The sequence below is a fragment of the Vicugna pacos genome, chromosome 32 (genome assembly GCF_048564905.1).
Source record: "Vicugna pacos chromosome 32, VicPac4, whole genome shotgun sequence".
Lineage (NCBI taxonomy): Eukaryota > Metazoa > Chordata > Mammalia > Artiodactyla > Camelidae > Vicugna > Vicugna pacos.
Genome location: NC_133018.1, coordinates 8,297,900 through 8,317,333, shown reverse-complemented (window position 1 = coordinate 8,317,333; position 19,434 = coordinate 8,297,900). Strand labels below are relative to the sequence as shown.

Sequence of the window (19,434 nt, the reverse complement as noted above, 5' to 3'; positions counted from 1 at the left end):
GGGGTGGGAGCTGAAACAGGCAGGTAGAGTCCTGTGGTTCAGTGCTGGGGATTTACCTTCCAGCTACGTAGGTTTGGCCTCTGACTCTTCTTACGACCAGCTGTTTGAACTTCATCCCGTTTCTTCACCTCTGGGTGCCTCTGTTTGTTTATCTGTGAAATGGGTGAGAATAGTAGTCCTTAGAAGGTTCATTGGAGGATAAAATGAAACGGTACTTGTGAAGGGCTGAGAACAGCACCCGGCACCTCGGAAGCCTTAGGAAAGCCCTGGCTAGCTATCATCTAGCTGTAAACGCAGGCGGGTGTGGGCAGCACAGGGGGCAAAATGCTGTCCAGCAGAGAGGAGAGGGGAGGCATTCCAGATCCAGGGGGCCAGCCTGGCTAAGGCAAGTCTAGGGCTGCAAAGGATCTGGCATCCAGAGATGTTTGAGACTGCAGAGGTGAGCTGGGGCCCGACCGTGGACTTCATGGGCTGAGAGAATTGAGCTTAATTCTGTGGGCTAATTTTTGTGATTTCCACCGTCCAATTCTATTACCAGCTACTTCTTATTTTCCCCCTTAAACTGCATATCAATTGCCTTGCCTTTTTCACTTACCTGACTCTCAGCAAAGTAATGTCCGTGAAATTAAAAGTTTGATGTGCAAACCACATATTTATATATTTTTCTAATTCACATTTAAATAAATGCCTAGCCATTAGACATTTCCAAGTATGTTTGCCTACCTAAAAATCATCTTATGAGCACCACTCAGGAAAGACTTTTAAAGGCAAGATTTCTAAGCAAGATTCAGACGTTTATTTGGAAAGGAATAAAGAAAAGCAAGGTGGTTTGCTCACCATTTCTTTCTACTCCTTCTGTGGAATATTAACTCCAGCTCAACAGTTACAAACGTCACCTACCACTGTCTCCCCACATCCAGGCTCCAGGTTGACTGGGGGTAGAGGTGGGGGGACATTCTGCTGGGGAATAGCCGCCTATACCTTACTTAGACATACACTGCCCTCTACTGGCCAAGAGGAGAATTACTTCACCAGGGAAGGGTTTGCTAATGTGTGTCAGATTCAAATCTGCGTTCCATCCTCACCACTCTGGACCCTAGTGAAAGCCATAATGAGAGTCCCCTGGGCTATTTTTATCCATTTTTAAAAGGTAGTACACTCACACAATTCAAAACCCAACGATACACAACAGTCTACTGTGAAAGTCAAGTTTCCCACTGTCCCCCAGCAAACAGCCTCCTCCCTCGAGGCAAATACTATACCAGTTTCTTATGCATTCTTCCCGAACTCTTCTAAAATATTTCCAAACTCATAACAGAAATCTCATGCCACTAAAATAAAGCCACCCAGTCTCAGTAGCCAGTTTAAGGGTGATTTTTATCGCCTACTCTGTTATACACGAAGGAGAATGGCAACAAAGAGAAACAAATTTGCTACCAAGAAATGTAAAATGTTTAGGAGACAAGATATTTTTAAAACAGGGAGTCTGCAGAAAGAAGAAATATTATCTTGGGGGGGGAATCTTGGAAGTCATGATTCTAATCGAATGAACTTTAGCAATGGCATCATGAGAATAAAAGGCGTGTCAGAATGGAGGGAGGAGGGGTGGCAGTGAAATGGGGCTTCTTCATCCTGCAGGTTTTATTTGCAATTTTTAATTCATATTTTCTGAGACAAGACGGAACCTGGGCACATTTTTTGGTGACAAGTATATGTGGCTTTCATGGGATGTCACATAAAATAGTGGTTCCTTTCTCAGGCTTTGGCTCCGGCAGACTTAGGTTTGAGTCTTGGGTCTGATTCCTACCTAACCTTGGGTAGGTGGTTTCTCCTGGCTGAGCCTCAGTGTCGTCATCTGGGGAAAAGAGGGTATGTTGTAAGTCTTAGTTTATGGGGTGGTTGCTGTTGTTTGAGTGCAGAATACTCAGGAGGCAGCGTTGTTATGCAAAAGCTAAGTGAGGTCTTGGGAGATCTTTTCTCCCAAAACACCGTGAGACCAGTATTTTTACGGCCCTGCCACAGAGAGGAATTGAAGGGGATGCTAGACGTGGAAGCACTGGATGGCATGCCTGCCGATGGCTGCTCAGGCACTGGACGGGGCTCAGGATGTGCCTGGAGCAGCATCAAGGGGTGGGGAGGGGCGCAGGAAAGCTAGAACCCAGGTGGTCAAGGCCATGGGTTGGCATTGGAGTGACTTATCAGGCACGTAGGGGCGTCGTGGTATCAGGCTTAATTCCAGTGACCTGCATATGTAAGAAGAATGGAGGGCGTGGGCCAGAAGGGTCCAGGAGGCAGGTGGGGCAGAAAGCATTTGGGGCAGCTCCCATCGTGTAGGGCTTTCAAATTAACTCCTGGGAGCAAGTGCTGAATGTAGCCAGAACCAGAGGAGTCCCACTCCCAAGGCTGGCCCAGGTTAAGGGTCCATCTGGGGTCAGGGTCCCAGGCAGAGAGGAAACCAGAACCACAGTCCAAGTTGAGTGGGAACTGAAACCGGGACATCTGCCCTGGGCTGGTGCTGATTCACCCAGCACACACTCAGCACCGTGCCGAGAGCTGGGGACACAGCCGAGAGCAGGCAGACGTGCTCCGCAGCCTCAGGGAGCCTCTGGTCTATGCAGACATGCCCAGACCACTGGAGCATGAGTGCTGAGCTCTGTATGAGGGGTCAGCACGGAGGGGCTCCTAGCCCAGATACAAGGGGCGGTGGGGGCCCCATGCGTGAGCAAGTCTCAGAAGACTGAGAAAATATGGAGGGGTGGGGTCACCCAGGTCTAGAGAGAGAAGGCTACGGAAGAATTCAGGGTACAGGGACCGGCACGTGGAAAGCCCCAGAGGTGGGCAAGGGCACCATTCTTTGGAGAAATTGGCAAGTAATTCAGTCTGTAAAATATTTGTATTGGAATATTGGGTTGGAGAGATGAGGCCGTGGGGAGAGGAGGGGGTGAAAAATAGATGCACGGAGCCTTGACACTACGATCAAAAACTTGGACTTCACCCCAGATGAGTAGCATTTTTTAAACAGAGGTGAAATTCACATAACATGACATTAACCGTTTTATCGTGTATTATTCAGTGCTATTGAGTCCACGCACACTCTTGTGCAACTACCACCTGTATCTAGTCCCAAAACATTGTCATCATCCCCTAAACAAACCGCATGTCTATTAAGCAATCACTCTCCATTCCTCCCCACCCGGCTTCCGGGCCCTTGGCAATCACCAAGTTGCTTTGTGTCTCTATGGATTTACCTCTTCTGGATAGTTCTTATAAATGGAATCATACCATATGTGGCCTTTTGGGACTGGCTTTTTTCACGCAGCATAAAGTTTGTAAGGCTGGTCCATGTTGCAGTGTATGTTGGTACTTCATACCTTTTCAGGGCTAGGTAATATTCCATTGTATGGGTAGACCACATTTGTATATCTACTGATTTTTTTGAAGGGGGAGGTAATTAGGTTTATTTACTTATTTATTTTAATGGAAATACTGGGGATTGAACCCAGGGCCTCATGCATGCTAAGCATGCACTCTACCACTGAGCTATATCCTCCCCCCGCTTCTATTGAGCTGTCAAATGAAGAGTCCAGGTCTGATTCACCTGACTTCTGACAGGAGAGGGATTGTGGCCAGGGAAGGATAGAGTCAGGAGGCCATGAGGTTCTGTCCCACAATCCAGCTGAAAGATGATGGGGAGAAGCCAATGGCAGAGACAAGGAGAAAGGGGTGGCTTGTCAGATAGGAGACAGAAGCTGAGGTCTCCTGGCAAGAGCTCAAGACCCTGTGCCCAGAGAAAGCCTTTCCCCCCTGCAGCTTAGAACGCAGGCAGCGGCTGGCCTTGGGAAGTTCTATCTTCTGGTGGAATTCTCCCTCTGGGGTCCTGCTACACCCAATTCCAGTCAACTCACACCCACCTGCCTGCCGGCACCTCTCCATCTCCTGTTTGCTCTGGAGTCAAACTGACATCTCAATTTCTCGGTGCCTCCTTGGATTGTATCTCACTGACATCTCTCTTCCGTCCTCGGCAGACAGCCCTGCTCTGCCCTGTGGCCAGTCCCTCTACCCTTCAGTCTCTGCATCTTCCTCTCAGTTGCTGAAGACGGCCCGGTGGCCGGGACCTTGGATGACTCGGTGTATCCAACACAGCCGGGTGGGCGAGGGAAAACGCAGGCTCGTTTTGGGATGGGGAGAAAATTAATTACCAGCATTTGTGTGTATTGTTGGAACCTGTCTGTCAAAAAGGTAGATCAGAAGAGTACAGCAGAGAGGAATTTTATCCTTTCTCCTACTGCCCCTTCACATTTCTTTTCCTTTTTTTTTTTTTTGGCTTCTTGTGGTGAAAGCTTTGTTTTCATGGGGTCTTCTGGTCACAAGTGCAGTTCAGTCTGATAATCGTATAGCTCTAAGCATCATTCATTTTAAAACCTCACCCCGCTGTCAGCAGGGCTCCTCGGGCTGGGAATTCTGCAGTGAGGAAGGGCCCCATGGGATGCTGCTTTCTCACAGGAAAACCTAATGTGTCCCCGCTGTTATGTTATGGAATGCGCAGAATGCTGGTGTTTTTCTTCTCTCTTATGGGGTACTTGACATGAGTGGAGCCTGCCGAGCCCGGCTGCTCTTGACCTTCCCTTCTGCTGGATCCCATCACACTTTTAGGGTGGGAACACTTTTAAGGAGACCCACAGGGTCTGCCTTTATCAGGGTTCACATCTAGACCTGGGAAACCTCTCCATTCTCATCAGTCATGGGCAGCTCACGCCCAACACCACACCCCCTTTTCCCCGCTTTGCTCTGCCCCCAGGTAGTAAGGCAGCTTCAGGCTGATTTGTATCCTTACTGTTTTCTTGGTGAGCATCAAATACAGACACTGTTTCCCAATCCCCCTCCCCCTCAAAACACCTGCCAAACCACCAAGAGTTTCTTCGAAGCCCTCTGCACTAGATGAGGGTGATACACCATCTCCCTTCCCCATGGATCCCCTCCCGGAGTGACACGCCCCTTGAGGCCATCTTTCCTGCAAGTCTCTTCATGGCCCAGTGAATTCTCTGTGTTCTGTAAACTCGAGGCGGGAGGAGGGCTGAGATTGGAAGAGCTGCATAGATGGTGGTGGCCGATGCCATTGGTGTACTGCCCAAGCCCTACAGCACTTGCCACTGTGTACCCACGATGGCTTTCTACTGCAGCCTTCTTTGCCTGAAGGCTTTATGTGGTACCTAGTGAGTCAGAAGTGCTGGAGATTCAGCACCCCTCATAGCAACCCTCAGCCAATGAGGGATGGGAGTTGGAGGATAAATACCCCAGCTCCCTCTCTCCTGAGGTATGTTCTGCACCATCTCTCACAGTTCCTGCAGGACTGAGACCAGTGCCCCAGTGGAATTTGCCCATCCGTGCACCATGCACTGGCTCCTTCCCTTCCTCCTGCGTCCTGTGCTGCCTGGGATGGTTTCCCAAATAAGCCAGTCTCCAAGAGACAGTCGCATCTCTGCTCAGGCTCTGCTTCTGGAGAACCCAGTCTTACTCAATGGCCACGTGTATCCCTTTAGAAAATAGGAATGCTCAGTACCTATTTTGGCTTGTTCTTAGCTTAGGGAGTTTTGTCTGAAATTCCAGGACAACAGGAGAAGTGGCACTTAATAGTTTGTTTTATACTGTTACAAAATGCATTCGCATAAGTAAGGGTTTCTCAGCCTGAGCACTGTTGACATTTTCCGTCCAGATTGTTGTGACCCAAATTCTTTGTTGTGGGAGGAGGCAATCTTGTGCATTGTTGGATGTTTACCAGTCTCCCCAACGTCGACTTACCAGTGGCACTCCCTTCACTGGGACAACAGTGCCTCTAGACTTTGTCAAGTGCCTCTGAGGGACAAAACCTCCTGTGGTTGAGGTTGGGTATAAAAGACAACCGAAAAAGAGGACTATGATGGTGACAGTGATGATGGTGACGGTGATGATCATGATGATGGTGGTGGTGATGGTGATGATGCCCATAATAACATCACAACCTGACGTAACATTCAGATGACTTGACCAAACTTGCTCAGGTGCTATCAGTGAACCTGGAATCTGATCCCAGATCTTCTGCATGTCTCACCTCACTGCAAAGCCCATGACTTTTTATTTATTTATTAAGACTGTCTATTCACAGACAAGGAACTTCAGAAAAACCACATGCCCTCTATGAAAATGTCGAACCAGGAATCAAACCAAAGCTTTCTGATTTCCAAGGCATTCTGCTCTCTCCAGCGCACTGCACCTTCCGATTTTACAAAGAACAAAGAGTTGCACTGGGGTTTTAAAATGAAAGCTCTTCGCACCCTTAAAGATGCTCCTACTGCATTTAGATCATTGAAATGAATGGTAGAATGAAGCCAAGCTGTGCACTGTCTGGAACCCACCGTTACCAGCGGATCGGCTGTGAAGTCGGCTTAAGGAACAAATATCCGCCATCTACCAGGTTTCACGCTGGCCCAGTCCGACACTTTCATGAGCTATTGATGTCTTCTTGGTACTTTGAGTTAAGAGGCTGTTCCCTACCACAGTTCAAGAGCTGACATCTACTTCTGTCGTCACATAGGCAGTCTGGCAGGCTCTTTGATACCATACCATTTATTGAGCACCTACTGTGTGCAGAGGAAGGGGGCGACTCCAGAATTTCAGTATAATAGGGGTTTAGAGGCTGTCACCTAGTTGGAAACTGGCAGAAGGCAGGGAGAGTCTAGGAGCTTAGTCTTTTTTCATTCTTATTTTCTACTGAAGCGTGGTCAATTTACAGTGTTAGTTCCAGATGTAGAGCAAAGCGATTCAATTACAGATATAGGTAGGTAGGTAGGTAGGTAGATTGATTCTTTTCCATTACAGCTTACTACAAGAAATTGAATATGGTTCCCTGTGCTACACAGTAGGTCCTTGTTATGTATCTGTTTTATATACAGTAATGTGTATCTGTTAATCCCAAACTAGGAGTTTAATCTTGAAGCCATGTGTGCAAAATGAGCACATAGCTTTTGTTAGGAGAGGATGTTTTGGGGCTGGAGCAGGGGAAGATGATGGAGGTTATGGGGGCAGTTAGAATCTCCCGAGGCCACCCTTTAGGACAGCCTGACCTGAGGAATTGTGAGAGATGCTGTGGAAGATACAGTGGTGAGTAACATGCATTCCCTGCCCTCTGGAAACCAACCTGCAGCAGTACACCTTGTGCTTCTGTCATTTTGTTCTTACTGCTTGAAGCACCAGCATGGGTGGTTTCCACGTCTCCTCCCCACTCCCAGACTGGCAACAAACACCGCCCTTGGGCATTGGATGAAGCTGGGAGGTGGGGGTGGTTCTTGTCACTCTGTATCAATTCCAGGAACTTCAGGCCATTTCCTGAAACGCCTCTCCTCCGGCAGTGAATTGCTTAGTCAGGATGCTCCTGTTTAAAATCCTTTCATGTCTCCCATCCCCAATGGGATGACATCCAAATGACCTAAATTTGGCTTCCTAAACCCTGCATGGTTTGGCTCCTGCTCCCATGTCTATACCCAAACCTGGTTTCACTGACCACCAAACAAGTTCCTTTGTGAGCCTTGATCCCTCTCCCTTCCTCCCTCTGCCCCAGGCACTGCCTTCTTCCTACCTCTTGTTTATCCGCCTTGTCATCCCCTTTTCTTATTTGAGGATCCGAAGCAAGCATCACCTCCTCCAGGGAGGCCTCCATGATGCCTCCAATCTGAGTTAGACAGCCTTCTCTGCACTTACCTTGATTGTCACTCCTCCCACAAGCACTGGCTTTCTCTTCCACATATACCACTGCTCTGTGACTCCTCATGTCCTCTGAGCACAGCACAGTGCCTGGCACCTAGTAGGTCCTTGAGAATATGAGGGAGCGGACACAAGAAAAGGAGAAAGACATAAGAAAGAAAGGGGAGAAGGAGAAAGAAAGGAAAGAGGCATGAGTTAATACCTGTCCATGACTGATGCAGCCAAAGCTGAATTATCTGGCATTCTTTCAATAGGAGATCAATTTTATCCGGCACACCTAACACAGCACGTGTTTCTGTAGCATATTGAAGCACTTTCTGGATTATTGACTATCCATCGCGATCCAAATTTCTAGTGTCAAGGTACTTTCTTGCATTTGAGTCTTTTAAAATGTGTCATCCTGGAATGCTAAGAATAGTGATAGGAACTTTGAGTGTGTTTCATGAGAAAGGCGGCCTCCTTCCCACCCTCTGCCTCATCCCCTAAACATGATAGATAACCTGGTTGAGTTTGAGGAATTTGCCACACGATAAATGGAAGGATCGGTTCACCTTCTGTGAGAATGCAAATTATAATTAGCGTGCAGTCAGCCTGTTCTGCATCAAAGAAGAATGAAAGGCCCATGTCACACCCCCAGCAGGGAGCCCCGTGCCCAGCATTTAGTCTCGCCCAGGAAAAGGTGGTCAATGATGAGAGTTCAGAAGCATCTCTGCAGCACTTGACTGCAGTGAACTCCATGCGGGGAAGGCTGTTTCACGAATGACACTTCAAAAGCCCAGTCCCTCCCCAGATCCGTGTCCCGTGCTCCTAGGAAGGATCAGTGTGCCCCGCTCGCGTGTTCGGTCTGTGCCGACCTCACCCCCAGTCCTCGCTTGGGGCCTGATATGTAGTATGTCTCAAAAAAATGCATATTACCTGGAAAAATAAATCAAAGGCTTGTTGAATGTCCGTAACTTAGCTTCGCAAGACCCCTCCTCTTGTCTCTGCCCTCGCCCCAGCCTGAACTTGAGCAACAGCGACATCCTGACCATCTATGACGGTGATGAGGTCACGCCCCACATCTTGGGCCAGTATCTAGGAAACAGCGGTCCCCAGAAGCTGTACTCATCCACGCCGGACCTGACCATCCAGTTCCACTCGGACCCCGCCGGCCTCATCTTCGGGAAGGGCCAGGGATTCATCATGAACTACATAGGTAGGTATTCCAGGCTGTCATGTGTTTTTCTTGATGTTTAGATATAAGTTAAGATGATTTCCTCTAGATATGCCTTTTTGGGAGTGTTGTGTTATGTGGGGGTTTTTTATATATTGGCACGGTAAATATACGTAGTTTCTTTAAGAGGTTGGGTTCTCAAGTCGGAAGGACTAGGGTTCAAGTCCTAGTACTGTCATCAATGGCTGTGTGACCTTGGACAAGTCACTTAACCTCTCTGCGCCTCCTTTTTGTCATCTGTAGAATGGGAGTAGTGATACCTACGCCGTGCGGTTGATATCAGGACTTAATAGATAAGGTCTCATAACTTTAAGTTTCATCATGTTTCATTTGCATTCAGCTGGGACTTTATATCATCAACGCTTTTATATTTGCAACTTCTCAAAACACCATCTGCAACATCTTGCCTGAACTGAAGCTTGGCTCTCTCCTAAGGACTCTTCCCCTGCAGCCCCATCCAACCAAGACAGCCCTTTCTCTCCCACCTCCCGTTCTTTAGGATATTCCTGCAAGAGATGCCTTTCTTGATGTTCAATGTGCCTTCCAAACCTTTTCTTTACCCCTCATCTTAAAGAAAAGAAAAGAAAAGAGAGAGAGAGAGAGAGAGAGAGAAAGAAAGAAAGAAAGAAAGAAAGAAAGAAAGAAAGGAAGGAAGGAAGGAAGGAAGGAAGGAAGGAAGGAAGGAAGGAAGGAAGAAAACCTGCTATAAAGTTCAAACTAAGTCCCCAGTTGGCCATCCAAGACCCCCTTCTTACTGTTTCATCCACCCACACCCTTCCTTCCTCACTGCCCACCCTGTAACTCCCCCTTCTTCACTGCTGGCTCCATCACTCTCCTCTGCTCAACTTCTAAACCCTGGAGGGTCCCAAAGCTCCATCCTGGACGCTGTCCTTTTCTCTGTGTGTTCTCATCCAGTCCCATGGCTTTCAACAATAGTTATCTATATTCCATTGACCCCTAATTTGTACCTCCAACCTTGACCTCTCCCGTGAACTCCAGATTCATCTATCCAACTCCCTGCTAACTACCCTCCTGCTTGTCTAACTGACATCTCAGATTTAACATGGCCAAAACAGAACTATTTCTTTCCCGACCCCCTATCCACCACCACCCAACTGCTTCTCCGGCTGTCAGCCCATCCCAGACGGAACCACACCTGGTTCCCCAGACTGCTTGCTCTTTCCTTGTCCCTGTTTCCCAACCCTACTTCCACAATGTGTCTCAAATCCAAGCACTTCTGTCCATCTTTCCACAGCCACCATCCTAGTCCAAGCTGCCAACATCCCCAGCAGTCAGGGGACCAGAACACCATGAGGTCCCACTGATCCTAGCCCTGGAAGGGACTTGAACCGACAGAGCATCTGGTCCAAGACTGTCATGTCACAACAGAAAAAGCCCTGGACCACCAAGGATAAGGGACTTGCTCATCAGGGGAGGACCTGAGGTTCACACCCAGGCTTCCTGGCTCCCAGCTCTTAGGGTTTCTCCACCTCTAGTATTTTTGGCAACAGTAGACAACCTGGGAGACACAAGGGGGCAGTTAAGACCTAACTTCTTTTGGCATCCAGGATGGTGAGTGTTGCCTCCTGAGGATTTCAATGGGCAGGACTCAGCCAGCAGTTAGGGGACTTGCCTGCGTCTCCCAGGAAAGAGGTTGACATCTTGAAGTCCCAAGATGGAAAAGGAAAAGGAGGATTGTTCCTGCTGAGTTTCTCTGCCACCTCACCCCCCTCCACCAAAGACCCTCTGGCTTGAGCAAGATTCCACGTCTTTGGTTCTTCCTTCCCTCTGGCTAGGAGATTTGTCCATCTCTGTCTAATGCAGAGTGCTCTCTCTGTGCCTCCTCCTGCCCCTGGAATACGGGCTACTTCCCTGACCGCTGGCTGTCTCAGGGGGCCCCACACACGTGAAAATAAGTCCCTTCCATATTTTTTGATTCCAGCAGGTGGACACTTCCCGTCCCTGCCCTGCTGTGCACGCACCTCTCAGAGAGGCCGTCACAAGTGCTCACCTCCTTTTTGATGTTTCTCAGGGGCCCTGTTGCCCTTGATTGTGATGCTAAGTGTGTTCAGCGCTCCAGGGCTGCCGCTTTGCACGTGTTCTTTGGCAGGCGGTGCCCTGGGTGTGGGGGGATGGCTCAGGCCAACTGTCCAGGCAAGGTGCCCTCTGGAGTGAGCTGCCTTTAGAGGGAGATTTTCTGATGACTTGGCTTCCATCTCCCTCTCTAGACTTCTCCTCCCCCACCCCTCCCTACTGGAAGATGAGGTCATAGTTTTGGTCATTTGTCTCCTCTGGTGCCTGAGTCAGTCTTCCCAAATTGCATTCAGCTTGATGGCAGAAATCTGACTCTATCCAAGCCTGCCCAGGGTTGACCAGAAAGCCTGGCCAGTGTTCAGTTTGGCACTGTGTTGAAGAGGATGTGCTCTTGTTCACTGAAGCTGAAACAGATTCGTGCGACAATTTGAAGTTGGCGAGCACTCTTACATATATATTTTGTTTCATCTTCAAATGCACAATCTCCATTTTCCAGAGAGTTTGGCTCACAAATCTAAGTGCTAGACCCTGTGCTAGGCATCAGGATACAGGAAAGGATAGAATTCTCTCCCTGCCCTTGAGTCAGTTAGTGAAAAGGAGAGAGACAACGTCAGGGTCCTGTGCTGACGAGCACAGGGTTTCAGGGAGTGCTCCCCTGGGGTACACAGCCTGGCTAATTTGGGATTAAACAAAAAGAGAGAACCTTTCAATGTTTTCTCCTTATTTCTGTTAAAGAAACACATCATTAATTTCACAGAGAAGGGAAGTGGGCCTCTGTATTTAATTTTGATGTCAAGCAATTCCTCGTGACTACCTATGCTGAAGACCATGTTGCATTTAGAGGAGGCCACGCCTGAAATCAGTGGGAAAGGGTTCCATGATTGACTAGTGATGTCGGTCATGGGCATAGGAGAGGTATTTGCTACCCTGGGTCTAGACTTAACCAGACGTAGATGCAACTCCCATTTCTGTAAAGGGATCAGATGGAAGGGTTAGGGGTTTCTGTTGTCATCTAGAGAATTCTGAGGCTCCTAGACTGATCTCAAGGCCAAAACCCAGCTCTGGAAAGTGGCCAAGGCTTATCTGCTCTGGTTGCTGTCAGAACCTTCCAGAGGAACACTCTAGGCGCACATGGTTCTGACTTCAAATAATTCTCCTCTGCCCAGGCAGAAGCAAAGACCCACTCTCCTCACTGCTACTGATGTTTTGCTAGTGTCTGTGGCCAAGAGCCTGTGGAGGGAAAGGAATAAAAAGGCAGAGATGGGAAAGTAGTGTCTTCCAAAGATTTTGGTCAGTGGTCTGTTTATTCCTCTAATCCCAAGGTAATAAATAAGCTCCATATTGTAGATCAAGCCCCAGCAAATGACAGTGGATCCCTGATGTATTGTGTTGAGAAGGATGGGGAGGTTTCAGCTTGATTCAAAGAAAGAGATTGCTGTGATTGATTAGCAATGTCTGCCATGAGCATAAGACCAGTCATTGGTGGCATGCACTCAGTGCATTTGGGTATTTCTTTTGCCCAAAAGTTGGACCATGGTGCTGATCTTGACCATGACAATGGAACCGTGATCCCTATATTCAGATCCCTATATTCCTGGTGCCTGGCACATAGTAGGCACTCACATCTTAGTCAAACAAGTCAATGAATCCATGTAACTCATCTTAGTGTTACTGGTATATCGTGCACATGACTTAGTTTTCACTTTGCCCCTAAGGCTAGACAGGGTCATGATTCTTCTCTCCACTCTGTGATTGAGGACAGTGAGGCTCAGAGATGTTTATGGACATGATTGGAGTCACACAGCTTCTAAAACAAAGAAAGGATTAGAAGCAAAGTTCTCTGACTCCGGGGCCAGTTTTGTCATTCTTAGCAAAGGAAACAAGGGTTCATAGGAACAGATGATCCCAGAACCTCCACCTAGGATGTCTGGTGAACACGCAGATTCCTGAATCAGGGTCTCTGGGGGTGGAGCCTGGGAGCTGAAGAACAGAAAGTTAAGTGAGTCGGCCAAAGCCGCCCAGGTAGTAGACTGTGGGGCCAAGATTTGAGTCAAGGCTGTGCTGCACTGTGGCAGCCACTGAGTAATCCCAAATGCAGTGGATGCCACAGAGGAGACGGGTGGTCCTGCAGGACTGTGTAGACCTGTCGGCTCGTATTGAAAAGTCAGACAAGCAAACCTTTCTTGATCTGAAAGCATTTGGCACAAAGCAGACCACGGATCCAGTTTTTGCCCCCATTGCGCCTCTTTCATCCATAGTGTGAGCATTTGCAGCTGTGTCCTCAATCCAGGACTCAACTGATTTTTCAAAGGCCTAAAAATAGAGGCTCCTGGTCCCCACCAAGCAATTCTAGAAGCCATGTCCCGGTGCCCCTCTTCTTGCAGACACCCATGAGATCTCCCTCCCCCAAATAAAATCACTATGAAATCCCGGGAAAAGCCATGGCTTGTTTCTCAGAATGACTTTCCTGCAGACAGCGGAGGCACTTTGCTTTCCCCAGAAGCACATGAGAGCTGCAAATTAATTATACGGCATAATTAGCTCTCTTCTCAAAATCTGTGCAGTGGGCACTTTGAAGCGAGACTCGTAATAGTGGGCTTTGGGTCGCTACCTTGGTAACGAAGGTTTGCAGGAGGAAAGCAAAATCATTCCAGAGGAGGACTCTGTGGTAATCAACTGTGTGTAGCATTTTCTGGAGCGTGGTTAATGTTCGCTGATGATCTGCAATGTGATTTGAAGAATGCGACCAATGATTATTTCTATTCTAATAGTTACATTGTTATCTTAATCAGCATGACGAAAATGTATATTACTAATCCATCAAACCAGTAGATTTATAGACATTCTTAGAATGAGGCTGAGTGTAGCAGCAACGTATTGCTGTGTAACAGATTACCCCCCAAATTAGCAATAAACGTTTCTGATCTCACCGTTTCTGTGGGCCAGGAATTTAGGAGTTGATACTGGGTAGTTCTGACCTGGGATCTCTCCTGAGGTTGTAGTCAAGATACCAGCTGGGGCTGCCATCATCTGAAGGCTTGACTGGGGCCAGAGGCTCCACACCCAAAGTGGGAAGAAATTATTACAAAATCGCACTATAGAAGAGTTCTTGCAGGTTAAGGGATTTCAGAAATTGCGTTGCTTATTTCTGGAGGCCTTTTCTTCTATTTGCTTTTTCCTCTGACATTCATAAAAGGAAAAGATAATGGTTTTTTGTTTTAAAGAGGTGTCAAGGAACGACTCCTGCTCAGATTTGCCTGAAATCCAGAATGGCTGGAAAACCACTTCTCATACAGAGCTGGTGAGGGGAGCCAGAATCACTTACCAGTGTGATCCCGGCTATGACATCGTGGGGAGTGACACCCTCACCTGCCAGTGGGACCTCAGCTGGAGCAGCGACCCCCCGTTTTGTGAGAAAAGTAAGCATGGTCTTGTTTTTCCCTCTGGATCATTGCACAGTAAATCCCTCGCACCCGGCGTCTCTCCTATTCCACCGACACACCGGTCCTGCTCACAAACGTCATTTTGTAGCCCAAGGGCAGGAGTCTTAGACTCAGGTGCTTTCAGAAATCTGGCAGATGATGTAAATGAGTGAAGCAAGCTGGGTGTGAGACAGTAGGGAGCGGTGTGGACTGCAGTGAATGTGAGTAGCTTGTGTAAAAACATCATTCAAATTCAGTTCTTTAAAATACCTACAGTAATCAGCCCAAACTAGTCTAAGTTGGCCCTTGGAGCCCCAGTTCAGAACCCCTGTGGTAGGTAAATGACTTCATCCAGCCCTGTCTCCTGGTCCCTCCTGCCTGCTCCCCTCAGGAGTGCGGGCCAGGTGTGTCGTGACAGCTGAGTCTAGCGTCTTAAAGATGGGTAGTGAAAGGAAGTGCTTCTGGTCTCTACATGGATGTCACAGTAGCAGTGGGCGGAGCTAAACTTGGAGGTGGCCTGCCCCCGCCCCAGCCCTTTGCTTCCCACCTCCTACCTAAAGCTCTAGTCTGCTGGGAATCCTTGGATCCTGGGGGGTACTTTGGTAATTCTGATCAGCATGACCTAAATCACTGATTGCAAAATAAGAAATATGGACTGTGAGCAGAGAAAGAGAGTAACAGGGAAGGAAATTGTGGGGGTTCCATACAGTTCTTACCACAAACATTCCAACATCAAGGAACATTCATTATAATTGTAGGAAACGTGAAGGACCTCGCTAAAGAGTCACCAAACCAGCTAGGGGAACACATCTGTTTGTTCTGCAACAGAATGTATGTGGGGGGTGGGGCATAGTGACAGAAAATTGAAATGGACAGTGCGAAGCCCCACGTGGTGGTAGTTGGAGAAACCCCTCATGGACTCATGGATGTGATCTGCATCACCATTATTTTTTTTAAACATTTTAAAAGCTTGGAAGGGATAAACTAGCTCTGTGGGACAGTCCCCTCGCGTGCCTCAATTTTTGCCCAAAAAATAAAAGGACCAAAGCAGAGGGAATAAATTTGCATTGGGCCCCTTGTGTGTTTAGTTCCCACGCTGGGAGCCTAACCGACTCTCCACGTCTGAGATGCAGACTCCCCGCCCTGCTTGGTTACTTTCTCTTCTAGTGAAACGAGGGCAGGAGAAGCTCCGTAGGACACTGGGGTCCCACCTGGAAGTCCCTAGATGTCGTTACCACCTTTCACTGGTTAAGCTCCACCCCCGATGGTAACCACATCACACAAGTAACAAATGCTTGCTTGTGGTTCTCGGGCAGTGGTAAAACAGCGAGGTCGAAGGAGCGAGTCGGTGACGGCCTGCTGTCTAGCGGTGGCGCCACTCTCGAAAGAATCGTTCCAATTGTCCGCATGGGTCTGTTACAGATACACAGACACGCTGTCTGTTTCGTGCAGGTGGACCCGCAGGGCTACATACAGAAATCGCTGGCATGTCACCATGACAGGCACCAGTTTATACAGACTGCCTTGCAGCCACCCTTTTTTTCCAACTCAGAAATACAGATACGTTTTTGCAGCCCGCAGCTTGTCTACTTCATCTGTTTTAGTTGGATGATTGTTTTCCTTCCATCTATATTGACTTCTTTAATATTTCTTTTGTTTTTTTGAGCCTTTTTCCTACAATTTCGCGTTTTTTTATTTTTATTTATTGGGGGGGAGGTCATTAGGATTTTATTTATTTATTTACTTTTAGTGGGGGTCCTGGGGGTTGAACCCAGGACCTTGTGCATGCTAAGCACGCACTCTAACACTGAGCTATGCCATCCCCACCCTATATTGACTTTTTAATTAAAAAGTACTAGGCGTTTGTTTGACCATAGTGAAGCCCTACAGAGAAAACACTTTGTTCTCTTTCGTGGTGGATCAGGATGTCATGGAATGGTTGTTCCATGACACTTACCTCTTCTTCTGTTAAAGGCTTTGTATTGGGGTTTTTCCCCCCTTTTTTTCTATTTTTTAACTGTTGCAAGTAATGGTGTGATGTATAACCTTGTACATAGATCTTTGGGCAGATTCCTAGAAGTGGAATTAAGTTCAGGTCTCGGGAGCCCTGGCCTGTACGCCAGCCACCTGCCTTGTCTCTCACACGGGGAAGGAGCTAAGGGAGGAGGCTCTCCGGCTCGTTCTGGAGTCGTCGGCAAACCTCCGGTCACCCGGAGCCCTAACGCCCGCCTGGTCTTCTTTCGTCCCGCGCAGTTATGTACTGCACCGACCCCGGGGAGGTGGACCACTCGACCCGCTTGATTTCGGACCCCGTGCTGCTGGTGGGCACCACCATCCAGTACACCTGCAACCCCGGCTTCGTGCTGGAAGGGAGCTCTCTGCTGACCTGCTACAGCCGCGAAACCGGCACGCCCATCTGGACGTCCCGCCTGCCCCACTGTGTCTGTGAGTCCTGTTTTTCTCACTTGAGCCCCCGGCTCACCCCTCAGTGACATAAGTTTCTACATCTTGGTTGGTAAGAATAGTGCTGCCGTGAACATGGGCGTGTTAGTGTCTCTTCAAGTTCCCAATTTCAATTCTCTATGGTAAATACCTAGATGTGGGATTGCTGGATCCTACGGTGGTTCTATTTTTAACTGTCTGAGGAACCTCCGTAAGGTTTCCCGTAGCAGCCGCACCATCCTGCATTCCCACCGAGGGGTCCCTCTCCTTCGCATCTTCGCCAACTCTTACTGTCGTCTGGTTCTTTGATAAAGACCATCCCACCAGGCGTGAGGCGACACCTCACTGTGGTTTTGATTCGCATCTCCTGGTGACTAGTGGCGCTGAGCATCCTTCCTGTGCCTGCTGGTCGTTTGTGTGTCTTCTTCCGAGAAATGCCTCTTCCAGTCCTTCGCCCATTTTTTTAACGGGGTTATTTGGTTGTTGGCTATGGGGTTGTAGGAGTCCCTTACATATTTTGGAAGTTAACCCCTTGTCAGATACATGGCTTGCAAATACATTCTCCGATTCCCTAAATTGGAGATTGCTCTCACCGATTATTTCCTTTGAAATTGCACCCTTACCTCATACTCTGCACAAAAGGCAACTCAAAATGAATTAAAGACTCAGACGTAACACCTGAAACTGTAAAAATTCTAGAAGGAAACATAGGGGGAAAGCTTCATGCTTTTGGTCTCGGCAGTGATTTCGTGGTGACAACTCCAGACGTACGGGTAACAAAAGCAAATACAGGCAGGTGGGAACTCATCAAAATCGGAAGCTCTGCACGGAAGAGGCGAGACTTCGTTGTTCTGTTGTCGCAAGCAACAGGGGCTCTTGCATCACACAGCCCTGTCTCCCCATCTGCCCTCTTCAGTCTGAGTCCCAGAATTTCAGAGCTGAAGGGAATCTGGGAGATAAAATGCAATTGAGGGGTAACCTTGAGATGACACACAGCTGCCCCCATTTTACAGACAGTAACAATAATTGTTATCTGTCAACCGTGTAAGGCATTATGCTAAGCACATTGTGCATGTTTGTGACCGACTGTATACATGTGTACGGTATGTGTGTGTATATGTGCAGATGCATCAAGGAGACTCAAGCTCGAAGGGAAATACAGAGATCAGGAGTTCTCATGTGCGAAACACATTGCTAAACGTATGTAGGGAGAGAGAGATGTGAGCGTATGTATGTACACACATATATAAATGTGTGTAGGAGGGTGTGTAAAGGAAACTGAGACTCAAAGGGAAACATGACTAAGGTCACAAAACTTCTTCATGGGCAGGACTAGGATTGAGATTTAGGATTCCAGTCTCCAAGGCCAGCATCCCTTCCCCCAGTCTTGCCCCATCCTTTCACTGTGAGTTGCAGGGTCCCAACCCACACAGGGCTGTCCCAGGGGAATTGCAATCTGTGGCCCTAATGCCTTAACCACAGCCACATCCCCTGACCTTTGGGCCAAGTCCACACTAGTTGTTTCCCATTGTGGGTTGAACTGTGCCCCCCCAAAAAAGGTATGTTGAAATCCTAACCCCCCAGGACCTATAACTGGGACCTTTTTCAGAAATAGGGTCTTGGCAGATACAGTCGAGTTAAGATGAGGTCGCATTGGATTAAGGTGGGCGCTAATCCAGTGACTGGTGTCCTCGTAAGAAGAGGGGGACTGGGACCCTGATGGAGACACAGATACAGACAGGATGCCACGTGATGGAGACACAGACACAGACAGGATGCCGCAGAGATGGGAGAGCCGCACCTGCACGTCAAGGATGCCCTGCTGCCTCCTTGATTTCAGGCTTCTGGCCCCCAGAGCTATGAGACAGTGAATGACTATTGTCCCAAGCCCCCCGGTTGGTGGCACTTTGTGACACCATCCCGAAAAGCAAATATAGCTCCCTTCCCCCGCCCAATGACTGAGGGTGATCCGAGCATCCTGAGTAATTCAAGCTCCTGAGACCCAGAGATGAAAAGCTACAAACAAAGGCTCATTTAAAAATACTGAAAGGTGGAGCTATGTTTAAAAAGAAAGAAAAGGCACCTCAACTAATGAGGCACACAGCCTCCAAGGAGCCCCTGGGCTGCAGCGGCTCTGAGCCTCGAGAAGCTGGCTTCCCCCCCTCCCTCTGGGGCTGCCTTCCCCTGAGACCCAGGGCGCTCCGGTGAGAAGGCGTCCTTGACACCCACGCTGATGAGTTCACGAGTCAAGCTGGGTGTCAGGAGACATGCCGATCCTCCTTACAGAGAGATGCCTGGAGCAGAACCCGGTGTGGGGTTCCAGCAACTTCCCAGCCAGGCGGGGCTGACGGAAGCTGGCACGTGGGGTGGGAGGATGGTCAGATTCTAGCAGTCAGGTGCCAGGGCGAGGGCGAGGTTGTATCTGGGGTCCGAGAGTATTTTTAAGGACAAAGTTGTTGAACATAAGACAGCTTTAAAATGTTTCCTCTGCTGAGCAGAGGAAACAGCCTGGTTTGATGAGCATCTTGGCTGCACCCTTTCCCAACATTGACATGTTTAATTCTCACCAAACTGCATGAATAGTAT

At 48.4% G+C, this 19,434-nt stretch overlaps 1 protein-coding gene across 1 annotated transcript in view; it reads left to right on the top strand.

Moving 5' to 3' along the window:
* The window catches only part of SEZ6L (seizure related 6 homolog like), a 60,616-nt gene that overhangs the window by 27,510 nt on the left and 13,672 nt on the right, over nucleotides 1-19,434 (top strand). The window contains exons 9-11 of the mRNA XM_031692649.2: nucleotides 8,736-8,932; nucleotides 14,209-14,403; nucleotides 16,660-16,851. Of these exons, the coding sequence (XP_031548509.2) occupies nucleotides 8,736-8,932; nucleotides 14,209-14,403; nucleotides 16,660-16,851 (584 nt within the window). The remainder of the gene's footprint in view (nucleotides 1-8,735; nucleotides 8,933-14,208; nucleotides 14,404-16,659; nucleotides 16,852-19,434) is intronic.